Source organism: Ptychodera flava, chromosome 6 (assembly GCF_041260155.1).
Source record: "Ptychodera flava strain L36383 chromosome 6, AS_Pfla_20210202, whole genome shotgun sequence".
NCBI classification, from domain to species: Eukaryota; Metazoa; Hemichordata; class Enteropneusta; family Ptychoderidae; genus Ptychodera; species Ptychodera flava.
The window spans coordinates 31,490,814-31,510,509 of NC_091933.1; the positions used below are offsets into that span (position 1 = coordinate 31,490,814).

Sequence of the window (19,696 nt, forward strand, 5' to 3'; positions counted from 1 at the left end):
AAATTAAGTTATCTCGGATCAGGGTGGACTGACTGTAAATAATACCATAACGAAGTTAGGTGTGCGGTTTACGTACAACGGCTTGTTAACAGCTTTACAACTGATATTCTCGTGACACCTTCCCGCGAGAAATTCAATGCAAACATAACATAATTAATATAATTTACAAATAGTTTAACAGTAGTTGCCATCATCATCATCTCGGAAAATTATCCTCTGAATGGAGAAATTTCCTTCATCTGAATTGCACTACCCTTCCATGTGACTTCAAGTTGAATGCATGTATGACGAGCAGACGACCTTAAGGGGAAGTTAAATCGTAACTGAGTCATGCCACCTCGAAGATATCCCAGAATTCACCACTTCATCTTCGATTAAAACATGGCGGCCATCTAGCGATACAGCGGTAAAGACGCTAAATTTTCAAACTAATGTTAAGTGCCACTATGTATTTTCTAGTAAACTCATTTTCACGCCAACGACGTTTTATTGCCTGATGTACAAGGCAGTGGCATTCTTTACGAATTTTCATTAGTTCTATACGCATGAATTTTTGGATCGAAAAATGATGCTTTGTAAAGTTTGGTCAAACATCCAATGCATTCATTTTTCTCGGACTTGTTAGATGAAAGTCGTATGGTCAACCCAGTCAATGTAGTATCATTCAACTCTTAATGGTTCGAAACGTGTCAAACTGTAAGGCGGCCCCTATCGACCCCTTGCGTTTTCACGTAATGGGGTTTTCTTTCTGCCTACTTTTAGCGATTTTTCTAAAATGTGGACGCCTTATGTAAACATAGCCAGGCCTGCAGCTTGGGGCCGGGGCAGCAGGAAACTTGACCCCTGTCCGTTTCGACTCAAGTAGTTCACACCCTCTTGTCGTTGGTTGTGGTCAGATCCATCCCGGTGCCTTAGTCACTTCGACCTCAGTCACTTTTCATGTTTCCTGACAACGTTTTACTGAGTACGTTATGCAACTTTTTTTCTGTGAGAAAAACTGCTTGCTTCGCTACAACAATCTGATACTTGTGGGAGGCCTGGGGGTACCCCCGGCCCATCGTCATTTACTGACTAGGGAACGTGTGTCACTGAAGTGGGGAAGGATAAGCATGTCATTCACTGATTTGAGGAATAAGGCATTCGTCATTATCGCAATTGCTTGCCATATGCGGCAAGATTGGATGAGCGAAGGCTATCCGCTCGCATTGGTGTCTTGACGCCAAATGAGCCGATTTCCGATGTAGGCATTGGACTTACACCAATGCATTATGGGATATCTTCGGAGCGGCGTGGCTGAGTTTAAAGCAGGGACAGCAAAGCCGCCTGGGTAATCCCCTCTGAAACATCTTTCAGTCATGGCTAATATTTAACCTTTTGAGTCAAGGCCATGGCAGCTCCTTGTATAATCCCTGTTCATTATTAATAACCCAATTAAAACAGGACATTGGGGTTACCCAGCCTTACTTCACTTATACAGAGTTATGGTGTGGAGATATAATTCAGCATTTAATCCATTCCTTTCAAGCTGCCACTACATCTGCCAGCTTTTTCGCCCTTTTACCATACTTTTGAAGAAGTACCAAGTCATCTCACTGTGAACACCATATAAGGAATAGCTTTGTCAACACAATGTTGAGATTTGGCACTGACATCCACGACTTCTGCTTTGTACTGTTTTCAGTGAGCTGACGTGTGCACCGCATGTTTGTGGCTAATTCAGAATAAGATGCACTTTGCACTTTGAACGCGCTTCCATTTGTGTTTGTGCATAAGACAACCCTTAGACAGGGTTTGATTGTTATTCATCGCTATCGTTCTAAACAGTTGCTTGACTTAAAATAGTTCATTCACACTTGTGTGATTTACAGTGCCTTTAATTTCTTCATGTGCAACAAAAAGGTAAAATGTGTCATGGGGAAAACGTGTTAAGGACAATTGTTATAAACACCACGTGACGTGACCACCCATGGACTTGAAGTTTAGTAGTCCAGGGGTGTTACACACTATCAGCAGTCGGACTACAGTTTCCTACCGGGAAGAGATCAGGAACGCGTATTTTCGGATACTTCTGTGTTCGTGGAGAAAATTATCCGATATTAGGAACAGTGGTGTGCAAGCGAAATATCGTATAACGATGACGTATGCAGGCTATCTTCTCTTCCTTCTTGTTGTTTCTTACTCGTCGTATGCTCAGTGTAAGAAATGTGTCCCCGCGGAGAATGTAACGTGTCCCGATGCCTGTATTTGTGATCTGTGTTATTCACCCATGTATATAATGAATCCGTCACTGACGCTCGACTGTGCATCCAAGCAGAGGTTGACTAAAGTACCTTCAAAGATACCAACAGCTACGGTATACTTGGATTTGTCGACTAACAAGATTGGTAGGCTCGGTGCTTTGGAGTTTGCACATTTAGCAAAGCTTAATACACTTAACCTGGCCCATAATTTGCTAGACGGCAACCAAATGCATCCTGACGTATTCGAAGGTCTTGAGAATTTGGAGTATCTGCTTCTTCGGTTCAATAGAGCCATTACAACAGTTAGGAGTGAGTGGTTTCGCCCTCTGCACAACCTGTGGAAAATTGACCTTCGAGAGTCTAGTGTTGAAATCATTTCAGAAGACGCGTTTAGATACAATGTCAAGCTATGTTTTTTACTTCTCTACGGGAACCAGATAAAAAAACTTGAACCAGCGACATTCCGCAATTTACCTTCCCTTGAAAAGGTATTTCTTGAAACGAATCAGGTGGAATATTTACCTCCTGACATGTTCAATGGGTCCGCAGAACTTGACGAACTTAATCTAGCCAACAATAAAATCACCACAATCTCTCCGACGACTGGGCTGCAACATTTGGAGAATTTGAAACGACTGTACGTGCACCACAATCCCTTAGACTGTGGTTGTGACCTGGTGTGGTTTCGCAAGTGGATCGACACCGGTGACGTCATCGTGAAACCTCAGAATACCACATGTGCATCGGGATTAAATCTAATGAAGTTCAATCCTGATGGTCTGCAGTGTGAGTTTCCCGTCGTCCTTGTGTCCGTTTTGGCCAGTGTTGGTGTTATTCTGCTGTGTGCTGTGATCGCACTCTTGGTCACAAATAGGTGGAGAATAAGGTATGTAACAAATCCGATAGATAAAGCTCATTGAATTCATCATTTATATTAGGTCGCATGTGGCGCGGGAACAAAAATTCTGGCTCTAAAAAGTACTTTAAATACCTTGCTGGTATGCTCCTTGTGAAAGCTCATTCTTAGGGAGCATTCGTTTTTTTATGGGAAAGGGAGATCGGTAGAATTTAAGCAACAAATGAAATGCAAAAAGCGACCCCCCTCAAATTAAAGTTCTAAAATCCCCCTTCATCAATTATAAAATGCGTCACCCCCAAAAAAAAACGTAAAAGAAATTCATCTCATTTAGATCCGTTAACCCTTAGCACCCTACAGCACTGCAGTGAAAAATATTGATCGTCCGCAAACACTTCAAATAACACCATATTTTCAAGTATTTGAGCTATATTCCCCACTTTTCAAAGTGTTGTAATATAAGTTATATCGTCACATATAGCATGACATTTATTTTTCTTGGTCAACTTAAACAATTTTGTTTTTGTTAACAAAGTGCTTTTTCTGCTTGTTATCACCTGTTGAGACAATAAAGCCATGTTCGCACTCTGTCGTAAAATCTGAATCCCCCCGTGGGGGACACACTTGGGGATAGGTTCAGGTTAGAGAGAGTGGCCGGAGACAGCTTTGTATTGTGTCTTAGTATGACCAGGTTCAAGTCTTGACCTTTATTACTATCACAGGTCCATATATACATTGAAGTATGATTATATATATGCTTAGCGGGAATCCGGCAATCTGATTGGCTGGAGCCGGGATTTATATTCTCAACAAGAAGACCTGCGCGCCGCGTAACATTTATGAGCTCGCGCAAATTTCGAACGCCAACTTGAGAGCTCAACGCGCCATAATGTCGAACAAGTCTATGGGTTCAGATTGATTTTGATTTTTAAATTTTAGTCTAGTGCAGCTTGACGAACCAACAAATGAAGAGTTTCTGTAATCAGCGGAGGCTATGTAACAACAACATAATTTTTAAAAGTTTTTTGAGCGGTTTGTTTTAAGTAAAATTCTTCAAGTTCGATGTCTAATCGCGATATCGATGCCTTGCGTAACCGTATTTTATGAATTCAACTGTGCACGCGCGCTCGTTCTGAAACGTTCTATTTTAGAGTTTGTATGAGGCTGGGCGCTCCTGAACTTTCGTTCCAACTTCGGCCCTAAATAACGTCATTGTCCACCTGTTTTTAACTTTAGCATATTATAATGAGGTTATAAACGGTGCGCTCGGGTATTTGGTTGCGGATATAAGACCTCTGGGGTGAAAATTAGCATATTTGGGTGAAATAATCACCGAGCGAAGCGAGGTGATTATTTCACCCAAATATGCTAATTTTCACCCCAGAGGTCTTATATCCGCAACCAAATACCCTCGCTTGCCGTTTATAACCTCTAAATAATCAATAGGATTAATGAAAGACACGCCTTACTAATGACACGCCCAATGCATAATTTGCTTAATTAGTAGACGAGTTGGTGGGCGGAGCTACACCTTACACGTGATTCCCAGCATCCTCCCGCAAATCTACACAACTATATTAAGAAATAGTAAATAACACGAAATAAATCTCAAGAGTTAAGTATTAACGATAAGCGTAAGACTTCGAAAGAGTAACCTGTAAGATCGACGGCGATCTGGTGTCTGGTGTCGATTCCAGCAGAAAGTAGAGAAATACAGAGAAGGCCTAGTTCCAGTTATTGACAATGCTATTTATCCTTTCCTCAACTGTTCGTTGTCATCTTTTAGTCTTGTCAGTGAAAATGATATTTTAAAGTTAGTTTTAAAATCATCTTCTAAATCGTGCATTTTAGATATTTTACCAACTGAAGTTTTTAAAGATTGTATTTATGAAATCGCTTCGTTTTTAACTCACCTTTTTAACAGCTCGCTTTTATCAGGTACTGTTCCGCACGTGTTTAAAACTGCATTTATTAAGCCTTTGATAAAGAAACCTAGTCTTGATAACAATATTCTTAAAAATTATTGGTCAGTTTCAAATTTATGTTTTTTGTCCAAATGTTTAGAGCGTTTTGTCGCGGTTCAATTGAAAATCTATTTATCAAAAAATAGATTGTATTCAAAATGCCAGTCAGCTTCTCGTGCAAATCACAGTACTAAAACTGCATTGCTTAGGGTTTGTAACCTACATAAATGTAATAATCACCACAAATGTAATATCAACCACAATTGTAAAAAAATCAAACACAAATGTAATAAACAAAGTAACCATAAATGTAATAAAAACTCAACCATAAATGTTATAGATTTGAGCTTGCATATGTGATCATTTGTTTATCAATGCCCTAAGTAAATAATAACTTTAATAAAACTAGTGTAGTGTTATTGCATAATTTCCTGAAACTATAGGTTTCCTTTCCGAAACACAGACTAGAATACTTGGAGATCACTATCAGAAAACGGTGAGTTCCTTATCAAACTGTTAGATAATGGAAGGGGAACAGCTGTTCTAGATACCGATAATCACATTATAAGGAAGCGTCAAAATAACTCGTCGACGAGTGATACCACACAAAGTTTATGACAGATGACTCGGAACAAATAACAGAGAAATATACAACCTTATAACAGAAATTTACGACACAAAACATGTTGACGAGAACGTATAGCTATATTTCAATCTAGTAAAAGCAATAAGAACACTACCTTTAACACAGTCGAACAAAATTAGACATTCTTTTATCCCCAGTGAATAAACAACCATCAAGTGGGACAACATATGATTACAGACAATTTATCGATTAGTCCACACAATTTATCCACAGAAGACGAATTTTAGGCGACTGATTATGAAAGTACGGCAAATTTTCGAAAAAAGCCGTAAAAGGATCGTAGTGTAATAGTCTCTTCCACTCTGGAGTAGACACTGCACTGACGTTCAGATTACAGCTGTGTCTCGCCATGACCAACCAGTTCTGTACACAACATGGAGAAACGTAAAATACACTTTCAAATACACAAAACGCACTAAACGCAAACAATTAAGATATGAATAATGTGTGGAGTTTATTACATTTATGTCTCAGCCGGCGAGCATGCGGCACCAAACAGCAATATAGTTAAAGTTGCAATAAAGATCAAACTTGACCTTCATATTTCGAAGATTTAACTTTATAGAAAAACCATAACAATTTCATTTGCAGATTCGACCATTAACAGGAACACGGGGATGGCTCTTATTTGAGTAAATTTATTAATTACCGAATAAATTGCTGTTTTGGTACGTACTTTTTGCGAGAGTAAAGCACAGAATTTGAAACGTCATATTTACTATTTGAATATGTACGCATGCGTATTTGTACATGGTAACGGTTTGCGACATTCCAACATCCTGTCAACATGCCTAGCTGGCCTTCTCATGGGCATGCGGTCAGGTCTCTGCCGGCGCCCTGGGTCTCTGCCCCCGGGTCTCTGCTGACTGATTCAACCTAGTAAAAATAGAAGAAATTGCCCAAAATGTCGGCAAAATAAACATTGTTTGGTCAGATCGAAAGATGGAACCAGAAGAAAAAGTGACACGCGACTACTGCACCACGTCGAGGAGGCAGACTGTGTCTAGAGTTTCTCGCGAAAACACCACGTCGCCACTGTGTGATGATCAGCTTCGCTAGCCAGCGGTGTTTCCTCGGGCAACACCAACCAACCAACATCGTGCGGACCCCACGATTTGTAATATGAACCGGGCCGTAGTCCCTCCGCAAGGAAATAACTTAGATCTGTTGGCATTCATTGATAATCTATATCCTTCAGGTCAAATATGCATTTTTCGGAAACAAAGAAAAACTGCAGTCTCCATCATTAATGACATGGTCTCATTTACGACGCGTCGATCGACGCGCTGACATGGCCAAGACCAGACCGAAATTCTGTAGTGGTGGTTGATATTGAAGTGGCCAAGGCTTTCAAATAAATATAGCGTGCAGATACCTCGCCTTTTAACATGAAAAATGTAACAACATGCAACGGGGAGAGGATTGCGGAAACGCTGTCAGGCATGCGGTGAACACAACCAGATCGGTGTACGTGGTCTGGACGCTCGATCGATCGAACTTACACAGTAGGTGCACACGGTGCGGCACTGACATACATGTATATGGGTGAGAAAAATCAATCACACGATCTTTTGTAGAGCTGTACTTTATCATATCGATATACTTATATTTCTGAAACATTGTGATGCTACCAAAGTTAGGCAAACGCAAAATTTACAATGAATTATCATTATATATGTCAAGTTCTGTCATCGTGTCAACATCGCCCCTCAAACGTGCACTCTATTGAGACGTCATCACTCTTGGTTGTACTTGTCACGTGCACAGCAGAAAACGCCAATGTTTTTGTTTTGAAAGTTTGTTTACAAAACAGCTTTTCTAGGCGGCCGCAACGTATCAAAATGAACGTATTTGTGTGCCGGGATTGGTAAGAGGCTTAGCTAAGAAGAGTACTTCAACGTAGTATGGTCTATTTGCTTTAGTTTTACAAAAAAAATCGACAATTTTGATCCATATTGCAACTTAAAAGCGGTAAATACGAAATGGACTGTTTGGATCGTCAGGATCTGATAACCACATGAATTTTGTTAAATCGCGATCGGACTCATATAGGCCTACTTGTAAGAATGCCTTCTCGATATCTGCGGAAAGGCCAAATTTGTGAATGCTGAAGCAGAGCATAATCGAAGCAAGATCATTTAGTAGTGATGGCCCTGCGCCTAAGCAGTCGTTTAAACTGGGGTTGTTTCCGACCTTGCAGCTGCAGTCGTAGACTATTCTGATAGGCTTCGTTTCGGAATTTTTCTTTACGGGATGATGTGGTAAATAATGGCCTGAAATTACATCATCTTTAGCAACTATTTCTATGAAACAGCTGTCCAACTGTTTTGTGATTAGGTTGTATACCCGTCTAATCTCGGATCTTTATCGTTGGACCATTTTTCGTAAACATTTCTATTTGTCGGCAATGCGGTTAGCACCAGGGAAGTTTTGCGATGCATCGGTGTTTTCTTAGCGAAGTTTAGTTTTGGTGTAACTATCATAAGTGACTTCTTGTTGACTAACATGGTCGTCAGCAATGCCAATACTCTCAACATTCCAGAAGTTTTGAGGCAAGCAATATCCCCCGAGGTATGTGTGGCAACATGCATTACTGTAGAGGTGGGGAGGTGACGGGAATTTGGATGTGGCAAGGGCCGAGACAACAAATAACCCAATCGAGAAGACACAGCAGTGGGTCCCTGCCGACGGATAATGTGATCACCAACAAATGAATAATAGAAATCTGTGCCTACCAAAATTGAAACTTCGAAATCATGCGCATCAGATACAGGGTGTGCTAATTCCAACTCTTGCAAATAAGGTAATCTGGCAATACTAGCACAAGAATTCAAATAATTTCGGGGCGTGGGGGCGTTCGATGGGTGAGCCATGTTTTTTATGGCTCCTGCATTTCCCTAATTTTTTCCCGAGAACATCGGCTAGATATGCTCGAGAAGGTCGCCACATACTCGACGTATGGTCATCAAACTGTGAAGGTTCTGATGCCGAACGTAATAGAAACCGAAGAAAATCGTCAAAAAGTTCGACTGGCTCCAGCACTTGCAGTGGTACGACGCCAAAAAGTACTAAGATGGCCGAAACAGGTGAGAACAGTTCAATGGAAGTCAGCCACAGCAGTCGCTGAAGGGTAACAGTAGACGCACTGCTCCTTCTTGTGATCAGGAAAAAGAGTCACCGACTTCAAATTTTACCTTCATGATGTTTTCACCAAGCTTAGGGACAAAATGGACACAATAAGTGCATACGTTAGAACTGATATTCAACACTTGAAAAAGAGTTTGTCGTATCTGGATGAAACTGTCACTCAACACGACACAAAAACCATGGCAATGGGAAATGAGCTGAAGACTTCTAGAGAAGAAATTGGACACCTAGTGGAGAGACGAAAAAGTTCCAGAGCAGTATCATCGCCGATGTACTATGGAAATTCATTGAGTGTGTACCCAAGATGCATTTTTGAAGAAATTGGTTCGAATTTGTGTAAAATTGCACAAGTGGTTGGAGTCGACATGGCTCTCAGCGATATTGATAATTGTCATCCACTGCCACGTCGCAGCCAGGGTCTACCGGTAATATTGGTCAAATTCAAATCAAGCTTCCTCGCTGGAAAGTTTTATTCTGCAAGAACTAAATTACGACGAGTTCGGAACTCCGAAACCAGGAATAGCTATACGCTCTCTAAGCAAATTTTCATCAAGGAAAGATTGACAAAAGAAAATGCTAGTATTTTCAAAAGAGCGAGAATGATGAGGAAAAACAGAAAATGGTTCGGTGTGTGGACAAAGTTTTGGACAACCTATTTAAAGGTATCAAAAGAGGCTAGAGCTGTGAAATTTCTGGGATTGAAATGTCATGGAGGTCGAAAATACTTATGGTAATTTCACCTTCAACTTTGTAATATTTAATTTTATGAGTTGTTATCTTGGGTCTAGCCATGTTCTCTTGCTGGTTGTCCTTTGTAGTTAATGATGCTTCAACGTGTTTGTTTTTATCTTTCTTTCTTTCTTTTCTAATTTTTCTTTTGTTGTATGTTTCGTTGTTTTCTTCAGGCTATGTCTATCGTGATTTTTTCATGTCTGTTTTTGTTTCTTGTTTAAGTAGTGACTTGCATAGTTTGAGTTGGTGTTCGAAATTTCATTTTTGTCGATTGCGCGCGGTTATGAGCCAAACCGTTACCCATTTACAATTTTACTAGACCAAAATGAAACCTAATTTGTCTTTTATGTCTTTGAATGTACGAGGTTTGCGTGACCAGAACAAAAGAAAGGATGTCTTCAATTGGTTACGCAATTAAGATGCATCGATTATTTGTTTGCAAGAGACCCATGACGAGTGTACCAGATGGCGATTGCAGTGGGGAGCCCCTGCATTCTTTAGTGCGGGTGACAGTAGGCCTAATAGCAGGGGTGTCGCCATTCTTTTCAAAAATAATTTCGAGTACACTTTGCATTCAGAACAAAGTGATACAAAGGGTCTGTTTATCTTACTTGATTTAACACTAAATGATTTCCGTTTCACTTTTGTCTGCTTGTACGGTCCAAATGAGAACGACCCGGCTTTTTTGTTAATATAAAGGATAAAAACTGATATGATTGGTAATGACTCCGCCATATTATTTGGAGATTGGAATGTAAGAAATTTCCAAGTCGATACTGCAGGCCGTACAACTGATAAGCATTCTAAAGCGCGATTCGAAATTGACCTTCTTTGTGAACATTATAATTTAACTGATATCAGGCGTATGACAAATGAATCTGTACGTCACATCACATGGTGGAGGCGAAACCTCATATTTGTCCAAAGTAGATTGGACTATTTCCTTATCACGCCTGATTTGGTTTTTATGACTACTGGGGCAAAAGATTCGCGCGGGTTACGAAGTGACCACTCTCTGATAGTTTTATCAACGTGTTTTGATCAAACTCGACGTGGTAAAGGATTCTGGAAGTTTAATTGTTCATTTCTGAATAACGATGCGTATGTTGACGTGATCAAGAAAACAATACGCGATACTGTAAATGATTGGGTCAAAGTTTTGTAATGATTAAATTCACAATCTGAGCACTTTTTAAGTATCTCGGATCAATTATTACTTGATACATTGAAAAGTAATATTCGGGGGGCTACTATCCCGAACGCAACGAGGAAAAAAGCCGAATTTATAACGGCTGAGAAAAACACTCCAGTCTGAAATTGAGTTGTTATATTCTCAAGTTAACTTATTGTCCTAAAATGAACAGCTGAATGATCTCCATGAAAAACTAGAGCAGCTGCTTGAACTTCGTAGGAGCAAAGTAGAGGGAAGTAGAGTGAGAGCCCGTGCGAGGTGGTCAGCAAAGGATGAAAAGCCTAGTAAACATTTTTGTTCATTGGAAAAACGGAACTATATCAACAAAACCATTGGGAAGTTAATTTTGAATGATTAATTGATTGAACACTACAGATAACAAAACTACTCTTAATGTACACGCAGACTTTAATGAAAAGCTCTACTCTGTCCCTACAAATGTACAGTGTAGTTAAACTGGTTTGAATGATTTCATGTTGCACGAAAATTCTATGAAAAAGCTAAATGCTGATGAAAGTGAGTCTTTGGAAGGAAATTTATCCATGCAAGAATGCGAGCGTGTGCTGAAAGCAATGAAAAATAATAGGTCCCGGGTAAAGACGGTTTTACAGTTGAATTTTATAAAAGAATTTGGTCAGATATAGGTCAGTATGTAGTACGCGCCTTTAATTCTGCTTATCGTTCAGGTCAAATGTCAATTTCACAGAGAAGGGGTATTATCACATGTATTCCGAAACCAAATAAAAATAGGTATCTTTTGAAGAACTGGCGTCCGATTACGCTACTCAATACAGATTACAAAATTTCTTCAGGCGCATTAGCAAATCACATGAAAAGCATTTTGCCTAAAATTATTCATTCAGATCAAAAAAGCTTCCCTAAAGGAGATATATTGGCGAAAATACTCGCTTAATATTTGATGTATTGTTAACCGCAAAGTTGGACAAATTTCCTGGTTTGCTGGCACTTCTGGATTTTGAAAAAGCGTTTGACACCCTTTCGTAGGAATTTATTGATAATGCTTTGTTCAGGTTTGATTTTGGACCTTCCTTTAGAAACTGGTTCAAAGTTTTGTATGCGAACATCTCAAGGTGTGTTATAAATAAAGGGAATTTTCTCACTTCTTTTCTATTGAGCGTGATTTCCGACAAGGGACCCACTGTCCCCTCTTTGTTTATCATGTGCGTCGAAATTCTTGCCCATGAAATCAGAGCAAACCATAACATCAAAGGTATTCGGCTCAAAGATAAGGAATTTTTGCTCATTCAGTGCGCCGACGACACATTTTCATTTTTAGATGGCTCTCAAAAATCATTAAAATGTTCATTAGACACATTAGACGCCTTTGCACTTTTATCAGGTCTACGTATAAACTATGATAAAACAAAAATGATGCAGTTTGGCTCAAAAAGTCACTCCGATGAGGTCTTGTTACCAGACAGAAATTCGCTTTGGATTGATAAAGATTTCAATATACTTGGTATTAATTTTAATGTTTACGTGGACCGTCTAGAGCAGATTAATTTTGTCCCTAAAATGAAGGAAGTAGTAATTTTGTTAGACAAATGGTCCTGGCGTCCAATGACTTTATGTGGAAAAAATTACAATTATATAGACTATCATGGCTTTATCAAATTTTTGCACCTTTTTCATCTCTATCTCCAGTCTCTCCTATAAGTCTAACTGCCTTAATGAAAATATTTTATAATTTTATTTTGAAATCGAAGCAGGACAAAATAAATAGGTTGAAATTATGTTGCGGTTATAAGATGGGTCGTTTGAGAATGATACATTTTCCGTCCTTTGTTCAAGCTCTCCAAGCGTCATGGGTTCAGACACTAGTACAAAACAGAGATTCTACTTGGTCTAAAATGTTTGAAGCATGGGAGGTATTAGTCCGACTACTCTCATTTGTTTTTCCGCCGAGCAAATTACAGAGTTTGCGAGAAAGAAATTTTCTTGTCATAATTTTTGTTATGCTGCTCTGTATAGTTTGTCTGAAACCCTCCGCGTGAAAAGCCTTGTTCCTCCCTTACGTCAATGTATTTGGTTTAACCCCGTTTTGAGGGTTAATATTTCGAGCATTTTTTATATTGAGTGGTATCGAAAGAGTATAATATATCGTTCCGATTTATTAGACGAGAATAATGATTTTTTATCATACTATGTATTGTGTAACACTATTACATGTATTGTGTAATATTACGATATGTATTGTGTAATACTATTATTATTAATGCAATACAATGTATTGTGTAATACTATTGTCTATTATAGATGCAACTTTGCTCCCAACCGACTTATACTCAGTCAATACGGCAGTCGACTAATGATTTCTTGTCAAAAGCCACATGTAAAAGGAGTTATGAAATAATACTTGAATTGTTCATGAAAGAGCATTTGAAACCTTTGAAATGTAAGCAAAAGTGGGAACTTCTTTTTTGGTGCGTTTGATTTTCAATTTTGTGTTTCTTTACCGTTTCGGATTACACAGGATTGTGCATGACGTAATCTTCAAAACAGGATAACCAGTAGAATACTTATAACAAATAAATACTTGAAAATTAGAGGGATAACTGATTCTGATAAATACTCGTTTTCTTAGAATTTATGAGGAGAGCCTCTTACATTTATTTTGTGAATGTAACTGTAGTTTTGGAAAGTGGTGGCACCTTTACGGCGCAAATGTAATATTGGCATAGAGTTGTCGCCTTTTGACGTGCTATTGGGTATTAGAACGAAACATCAACCATCAAAAGATTGTTGGAAAGGTGTAAATAGTTTTGGAAAGTGGTGGCGCCTTTACGGCGCAAATGTAATATTGGCATAGAGTTGTCACCTTTTGACGCGCTATTGGGTACTAAGAACGAAACATCACCTATCAAAAGATTGGTGGAAAACTTTAAATTACTTTGTATTGTTAATTAAAAAAATATTTGCAATTGTAGGTCTAAACGAAAGATACCCTCACTCGATGGGCTAACTTCTTTTTTCAGTATTGTACGAAAATCGGATACTTACCAAGCAAAAGTAATGGAAAAGGACACTCATTACAAATACTCGGGAATATTTATAGATCTCGTATAATGCTAAATACCGAAGTAATTTTTTCATTCAATGTAATTGATTTTTTTTAGGACAATAAAGTGGATTTAAAAAAATTCAAATAAGTTGTGTAGTTATCTGAGGTACAAGTAAAGCACCACGTATATTAACATTACTACCATTAGTTATAATTTTTGGACATCATTTAGACTTGTATCGTTGTAGACGGCAGCATCAAATCCATCCTTGAAACTTTGTAAGGTAAGAATGTCACCACTGAAAGGAGATAGTGTCAGCTTCGGCAAGTTGATTTTTCTGGTTGTTTTACTGGAATCTGGGAGTCGACTTACGTGACTGTTCTTTGTTGTGGGACTGCTGGTGTCGGCTTGGGTCGAAGGATTTGCTAGGCGTTTGTAGAAATCACTCGAATTTCACCAAGTCCTCGTTGACTCCAATCACGTAATCGTCTGCTTCTTCGAATTATGTGTCGTAATCGTCGTCGTCTTCGATATTGTTGAGGATTTGTTCATGTAAGACTTTGATCTGTTTGATTTTAGTCGTCATAATCGCGAAAGTAGCTTTCAGCAAGTCAATCTTGCCTTGTTATAGTGGAGTACCGGATGTGACGATTTCTTCAGCCTTTCGGATGAGTTTGGTCATCTGAGAGCGATGGCCCCTTCTAGGACGCTTGTCTCTCTCTGTGTCGGACATCTTCGAATCCTGGTCTCGGCACCAACAAATGTGGGGTACACACTTGGGGATAGAGGTTCGGGTTAGAGGGAGACAGAATGGTCGGAGATAGCTTTGTGTTGTGTCTTAGAAAGACCAAGTTCAAGTTTTGACCTTTGTACATACATAGTATGAATAATCATTAGGATTAATGAAAGACACGCCTAACTAATGACAAACCCAACGCATAATTTGCTTAAAGGCGGAGCCTCCCTTTAAAAGGGCGCGAAGCTATGGCGGCCTTCATTGTGTAAGTGGACACCAAACAGGCAACATGGGGGCACACGCTCCAGAAACTGCACCTTTTTAGGGGTTTTCCGGCCGCAAAAACGCAGACAGACTGTCAAGCGGCGAGCACGAAGTTGCTGCCGATCGAACTGTGGTTATATTCAAATTCTAACGCGATTCTAACGCACAGCATCGTTTTGCAGCTGTATCAGTCAGTCAGAACGAAGTCCTATATATATATATATATATATATATATATATATATATATATATTATATATATATATATATATATATATATATATATATATATATATATATATATATATATATATATATATATATATATATATATATATATAATTTTGCGGCTGTATCAGTAAGTCAGAACGAGGTCCTATGTATATAAAATTTTGCAGCTCTATCAGTAAGTCTGAACGAGGTCCAGCTGTATCAGTAAGTCAGAACGAGGTCCTATGTACATACAATTTTTCGCGGCGAGGCTCGTTGTAAATTTCGACCCTTATCCAGGCTCTATAGTCTATCAATGTATGTATGTATGTATGTATGTATGTATGTATGTATGTATGTATGTATGTATGTATGTATGTATGTATGTATGTATGTATGTATGTATGTATGTATGTATGTATGTATGTATGTATGTATGTATGTATGTATGTATGTATGTATGTATGTATGTATGTATGTATGTATGTATGTATGTAATAATAATAATCAATCTTTATTTCGAGTACTTGCTCAAATGTGAAAAAAACAAGACGGTAAACAGCTAACGCCCGCAACACCAGACAATACAAAACAAAAAAAAATGAAAAAACTAAAAGAGCTTTTAAAAATACAGAATTAAAAACAATCTGAAACAATCTTTGCCCAAAAGACACTTTGCCTTACAACATCGACAGGCATCTAATTCAAGAAGCGAGGTGGGAAGGTGTATGCAAATGAAACAAGTGTAACGAAGCGTAGTGAAGCGAAATTAACACTACACTTGAAAGCGTAATGTGTTAGGAGTCTTGGTTTATATTGTATAAAGCATTCTGTAAAATTTGTACATCGAGTTTCTTTGATGTATTGTCAAAATAAAGCCAAGAATGGCGTACTTGATTGCTTGTCATGGAAGGATATGCCTGTGTAAAGCGGCCCTATTGTCACAAACGCCCGGTCACCCCCAGGCCTGGGTCACCCCGGTGACCGGAGGCTGTACGAGGAATCCCCAAGTCACTTCAATGCGCGGCCACGCGATCGCGTATGAGTTGTGTTTGTTACATCGTACTGCAGCCAAGTCTCACCATTGTAGGGGAGCAGCTGATGATCACGTATTTTCGTCGACTGGCGAAGTCCTCTCTTCACAGATGGACAAATTTAGACAATATCGTCAGCATAAAGGAAATGATTAACGCATTGCCCAGCAAAGTGAAAGCCAATTTGTGTTTTACAAAGTGAATCACTCAAATTATCCATATAAACACTAAATAACGAGGAGATAAAATCCCCCTTGTCGAACGCCATTATTTGCAGTAAAACTCTCAGAAATCCTAGCGTTACCCCATTTGACTCAAAATTCTTGTTTGCGATACCAAAATAATAAAAGGCGAACAATATACAGAGGAACACGTCTGTCAATCAGCTTGCGAAAGAGGGTCCAATGATTGACTCTGTCAATCGCTTTAGTGGCATCTAAAAGCACATAAAGACTGGACTATTGTTGCGATTATAGAAATCGATGACTTCTTTTAACAGAAAAATACGCATGTCAGTCGAATGACCAGTTTTAAATCCAAACTGATGATCGCTTGTACCAAGATAATGCTTACATCTATCAAGTAGTAAAATTTCGTATAACTTTGAAATGGCTGTAGCTATGGCAATAGAGCGATAATTTTTAGCACAAGTTATATCACCGGTTTTATCTTTAACAATTGGTATCAAGGTAGTATCGAGCATAGCAGACGGTAAATGTCCATGAACATGTACAACTGTAAATAAAAGTGACAACAAAGGGTGTACACAGTTGTGTGCATACTTGATATGCTCAGCAGCAAGGCCATCTGGCCCTACTGCTTTCCCATTGGCTAATCTAACAATACAGTTGGAAATTTCATCGGGCCTGACAGTCATTTTGTCAATAAAGTTAACATTCGAAATTCCGGCCCTTACATAGGATTCGTTACTATGATCAGTAACAGATGACAACAGACCAGAAAAATGATCTCGCCACATTCCAGCGATATTTTGATGACCATTACAACCACCCACAGATGATGACAAAGGTGAAGACTTCTTACCACTGACACCTTTCCAAAATTGCTTAGTATTTTTGTTTGAGAGATTTTCAGCAAGGGCGTCAGCTCGCATTTGATTTTCACTTTTCTTACAAATCTTCAAAATATATTTAAACTTGGCACGGGTTTTCCTCATTATTTCAAAGATTGGACCATGGCGAGGACTGCCATTATCCCTCCACAAGATAAATGCATCCCGAGCGATTAAGTGATGCTCCTTTACATAGTGATTCCAACCCGGAACACTCTTATTGATATAATGTGTTTGCTTTGATGAAATACACTGAGACGCGGCAGATGTTAGGGCATCAACAATAGGTCATAAAGCTTATTTATAGAATTCAGGTGAGAGGAATGTTTACATGTGCAATCACGACAAGAGAGTGCTCAAGCATCGAAGCTGATGGTTCTCAAATAACGTTCTGACAAATCATGATAATTCTGTACGGAAGTTTTATCAATACAAGACCAGTCGATCTTATTGAAAGTTGAGCTATTTTGGGAACAAAACTGAAAGTCATAATTCTGAAGGGAATCAAGATTACATACAACACTTAAAGGGAAGTGGTCTGACCCGATATAATCATGTAAAATATTAACATCGCGAATACATGAATGTGCAGCAGGAGTTGAAATGCAATGGTCAAGCCATGATGTAGAGTGATGGACTTCACTATAGTACGTGAAATTGTGGTGATTGTTTATATCAAGGAAACTGATATCAGAACAGATGTAATTATTGTCTGTACAAAAACTAGTAATTTCTTTACCAAATTCAGAGTTATTTCTAATGTCGGCATTCCAGTCCCCAATGACCATAACACTATTAGTTTGAGCATTATTAATGCAGTGGCGAACTTTATGCAGATATTCAAGAAACTCGTGGTAATTATCTCTATTATGAAATGGCATATATACATTTATGATGGTCAGAATACAACCGGAATGCTTGACTTCAAGGCCAATAATACGGCTATCATCATAACGTTTAACATTTACATTATGTATGTATAGTGTGTGTTTATGCATGTTTGTGCGAAAATATGTGTGTACGTGTAAAAGTATGATTTATGTATGAACGTATGTACTGTACATGTCTGAATGAATACACTCTATGCGTATGATTATCTATATATATATATATATATATATATATATATATATATGTTATATATATATATATATATATATATTGTATGTATGTATGTATGTATGTATGTATGTATGTATGTATGTATGTATGTATGTATGTATGTATGTATGTATGTATGTATGTATGTATGTATGTATGTATGTATGTAAATTATTGATTTTACATTTGGCGCCTCGTAGAATGCTTCCTTAAGCTTTTTTGGTAAACAACATTTTCACCATCCTGTATTTTCAGTAGTTGAAAACATGATTCCCAACAGAATGAACTATATGATAAGAGCAATACAGTCAGCTTTTCATGATAGCCTAGTATATTGTTGAAATTGGTCAGATGAATTCTTGTTTCATCCAACTTTAAGTGAAAGATGTGTAAAGTTAAATTCAATCAGTTAAGTTAGAATTTGTACTCGATATGCAAAAATTGTCACTGAAGCTTATTCATTTCTTCTTCTGTTTTATTCACAAACAGGTACAGGTTGTATCTTCTCAAACTCCTCTGCAAGGGATACCTTCCTATTAATGACAAGGAGGAACTAATGGGTGAATACAAGTACGACATTTTTATTTCTCACTCAAGAAAAGACGAAAATTGGGTTCTCAACGTCCTACGACCAACCCTAGAAAACCCTCCCTACAACTACAAGCTGTGTCTAGACTTCCGAGATTTTATCGTAGGCAGCTGTATTTCAGAAAACATCATCGACGCCATCAACGAGAGTCGAAAGACTGCCTTCGTTGTCACCAACGAATTCATCGAAAGTGAATGGTGTTACTTTGAGCTGGAGATGGTTCGTCAGAAGATGTTTGAGGAGCACCGAGACATCGCCATATTGATTCTCAAAGAGGACGTGCCTGCAAACAGAATGCCTGGACTACTGCAGTATTTAATGCGACGAGGCAATCACATTGAATGGAGTGACAACAGGCAAGGTCAGAAACTCTTCTGGAAGAAGATGGAGAACTCTGTAAAACAGACAGCTATCAATATGGCCTGAAAGCCAATTAGTATTCCTTAAACTTTACAAAAAAGCTGACATCGCCTTGCCTACGCTGCAAGTAGCGGTGGAACAATAATAGTGGTTATGACACTGCTGCAACATATAATATGTCGTGATTTACCAAAGGTTAATAGGAAACAGGCAGACAGGTTGCGTTAATATGCTTGATGTATTAAGTTCAGAAGCTTCGTCATGAGTGATACGGCATATTTCGAGCTCAAAATAACACTTTTGGGGTTATGGTGTCACGACGTAGAATAAGAATGAGATTCTTTCTATGTTCATTTGAACATAGCCTTTGAAGACCACCGAAATTTGTAGGTTCACCAGCAAGACAGCCTTACACATGTTAAGATTTGAAATGTAACATACAGGATGGTGTGCTGATATCGAAAATCGAAGAATGAGTCAAAATAATTGGTGTTTTCTTTATATATATATGTATATATATATATATATATA

General features: G+C 38.5%; 1 protein-coding gene across 1 annotated transcript; it reads left to right on the forward strand.

Moving 5' to 3' along the window:
- The first annotated feature begins 1,088 nt into the window (after nt 1-1,088).
- Nucleotides 1,089-19,636, forward strand: LOC139134329 (toll-like receptor 13). The gene is made up of 2 exons (XM_070701209.1): nt 1,089-3,126; nt 18,706-19,636. Exons 1-2 carry the CDS (start codon nt 1,967-1,969, stop codon nt 19,229-19,231), a joined length of 1,686 nt encoding a protein of 561 aa, XP_070557310.1. The 5' UTR covers nt 1,089-1,966; the 3' UTR covers nt 19,232-19,636.
- The last annotated feature ends 60 nt before the right edge of the window (nt 19,637-19,696 follow it).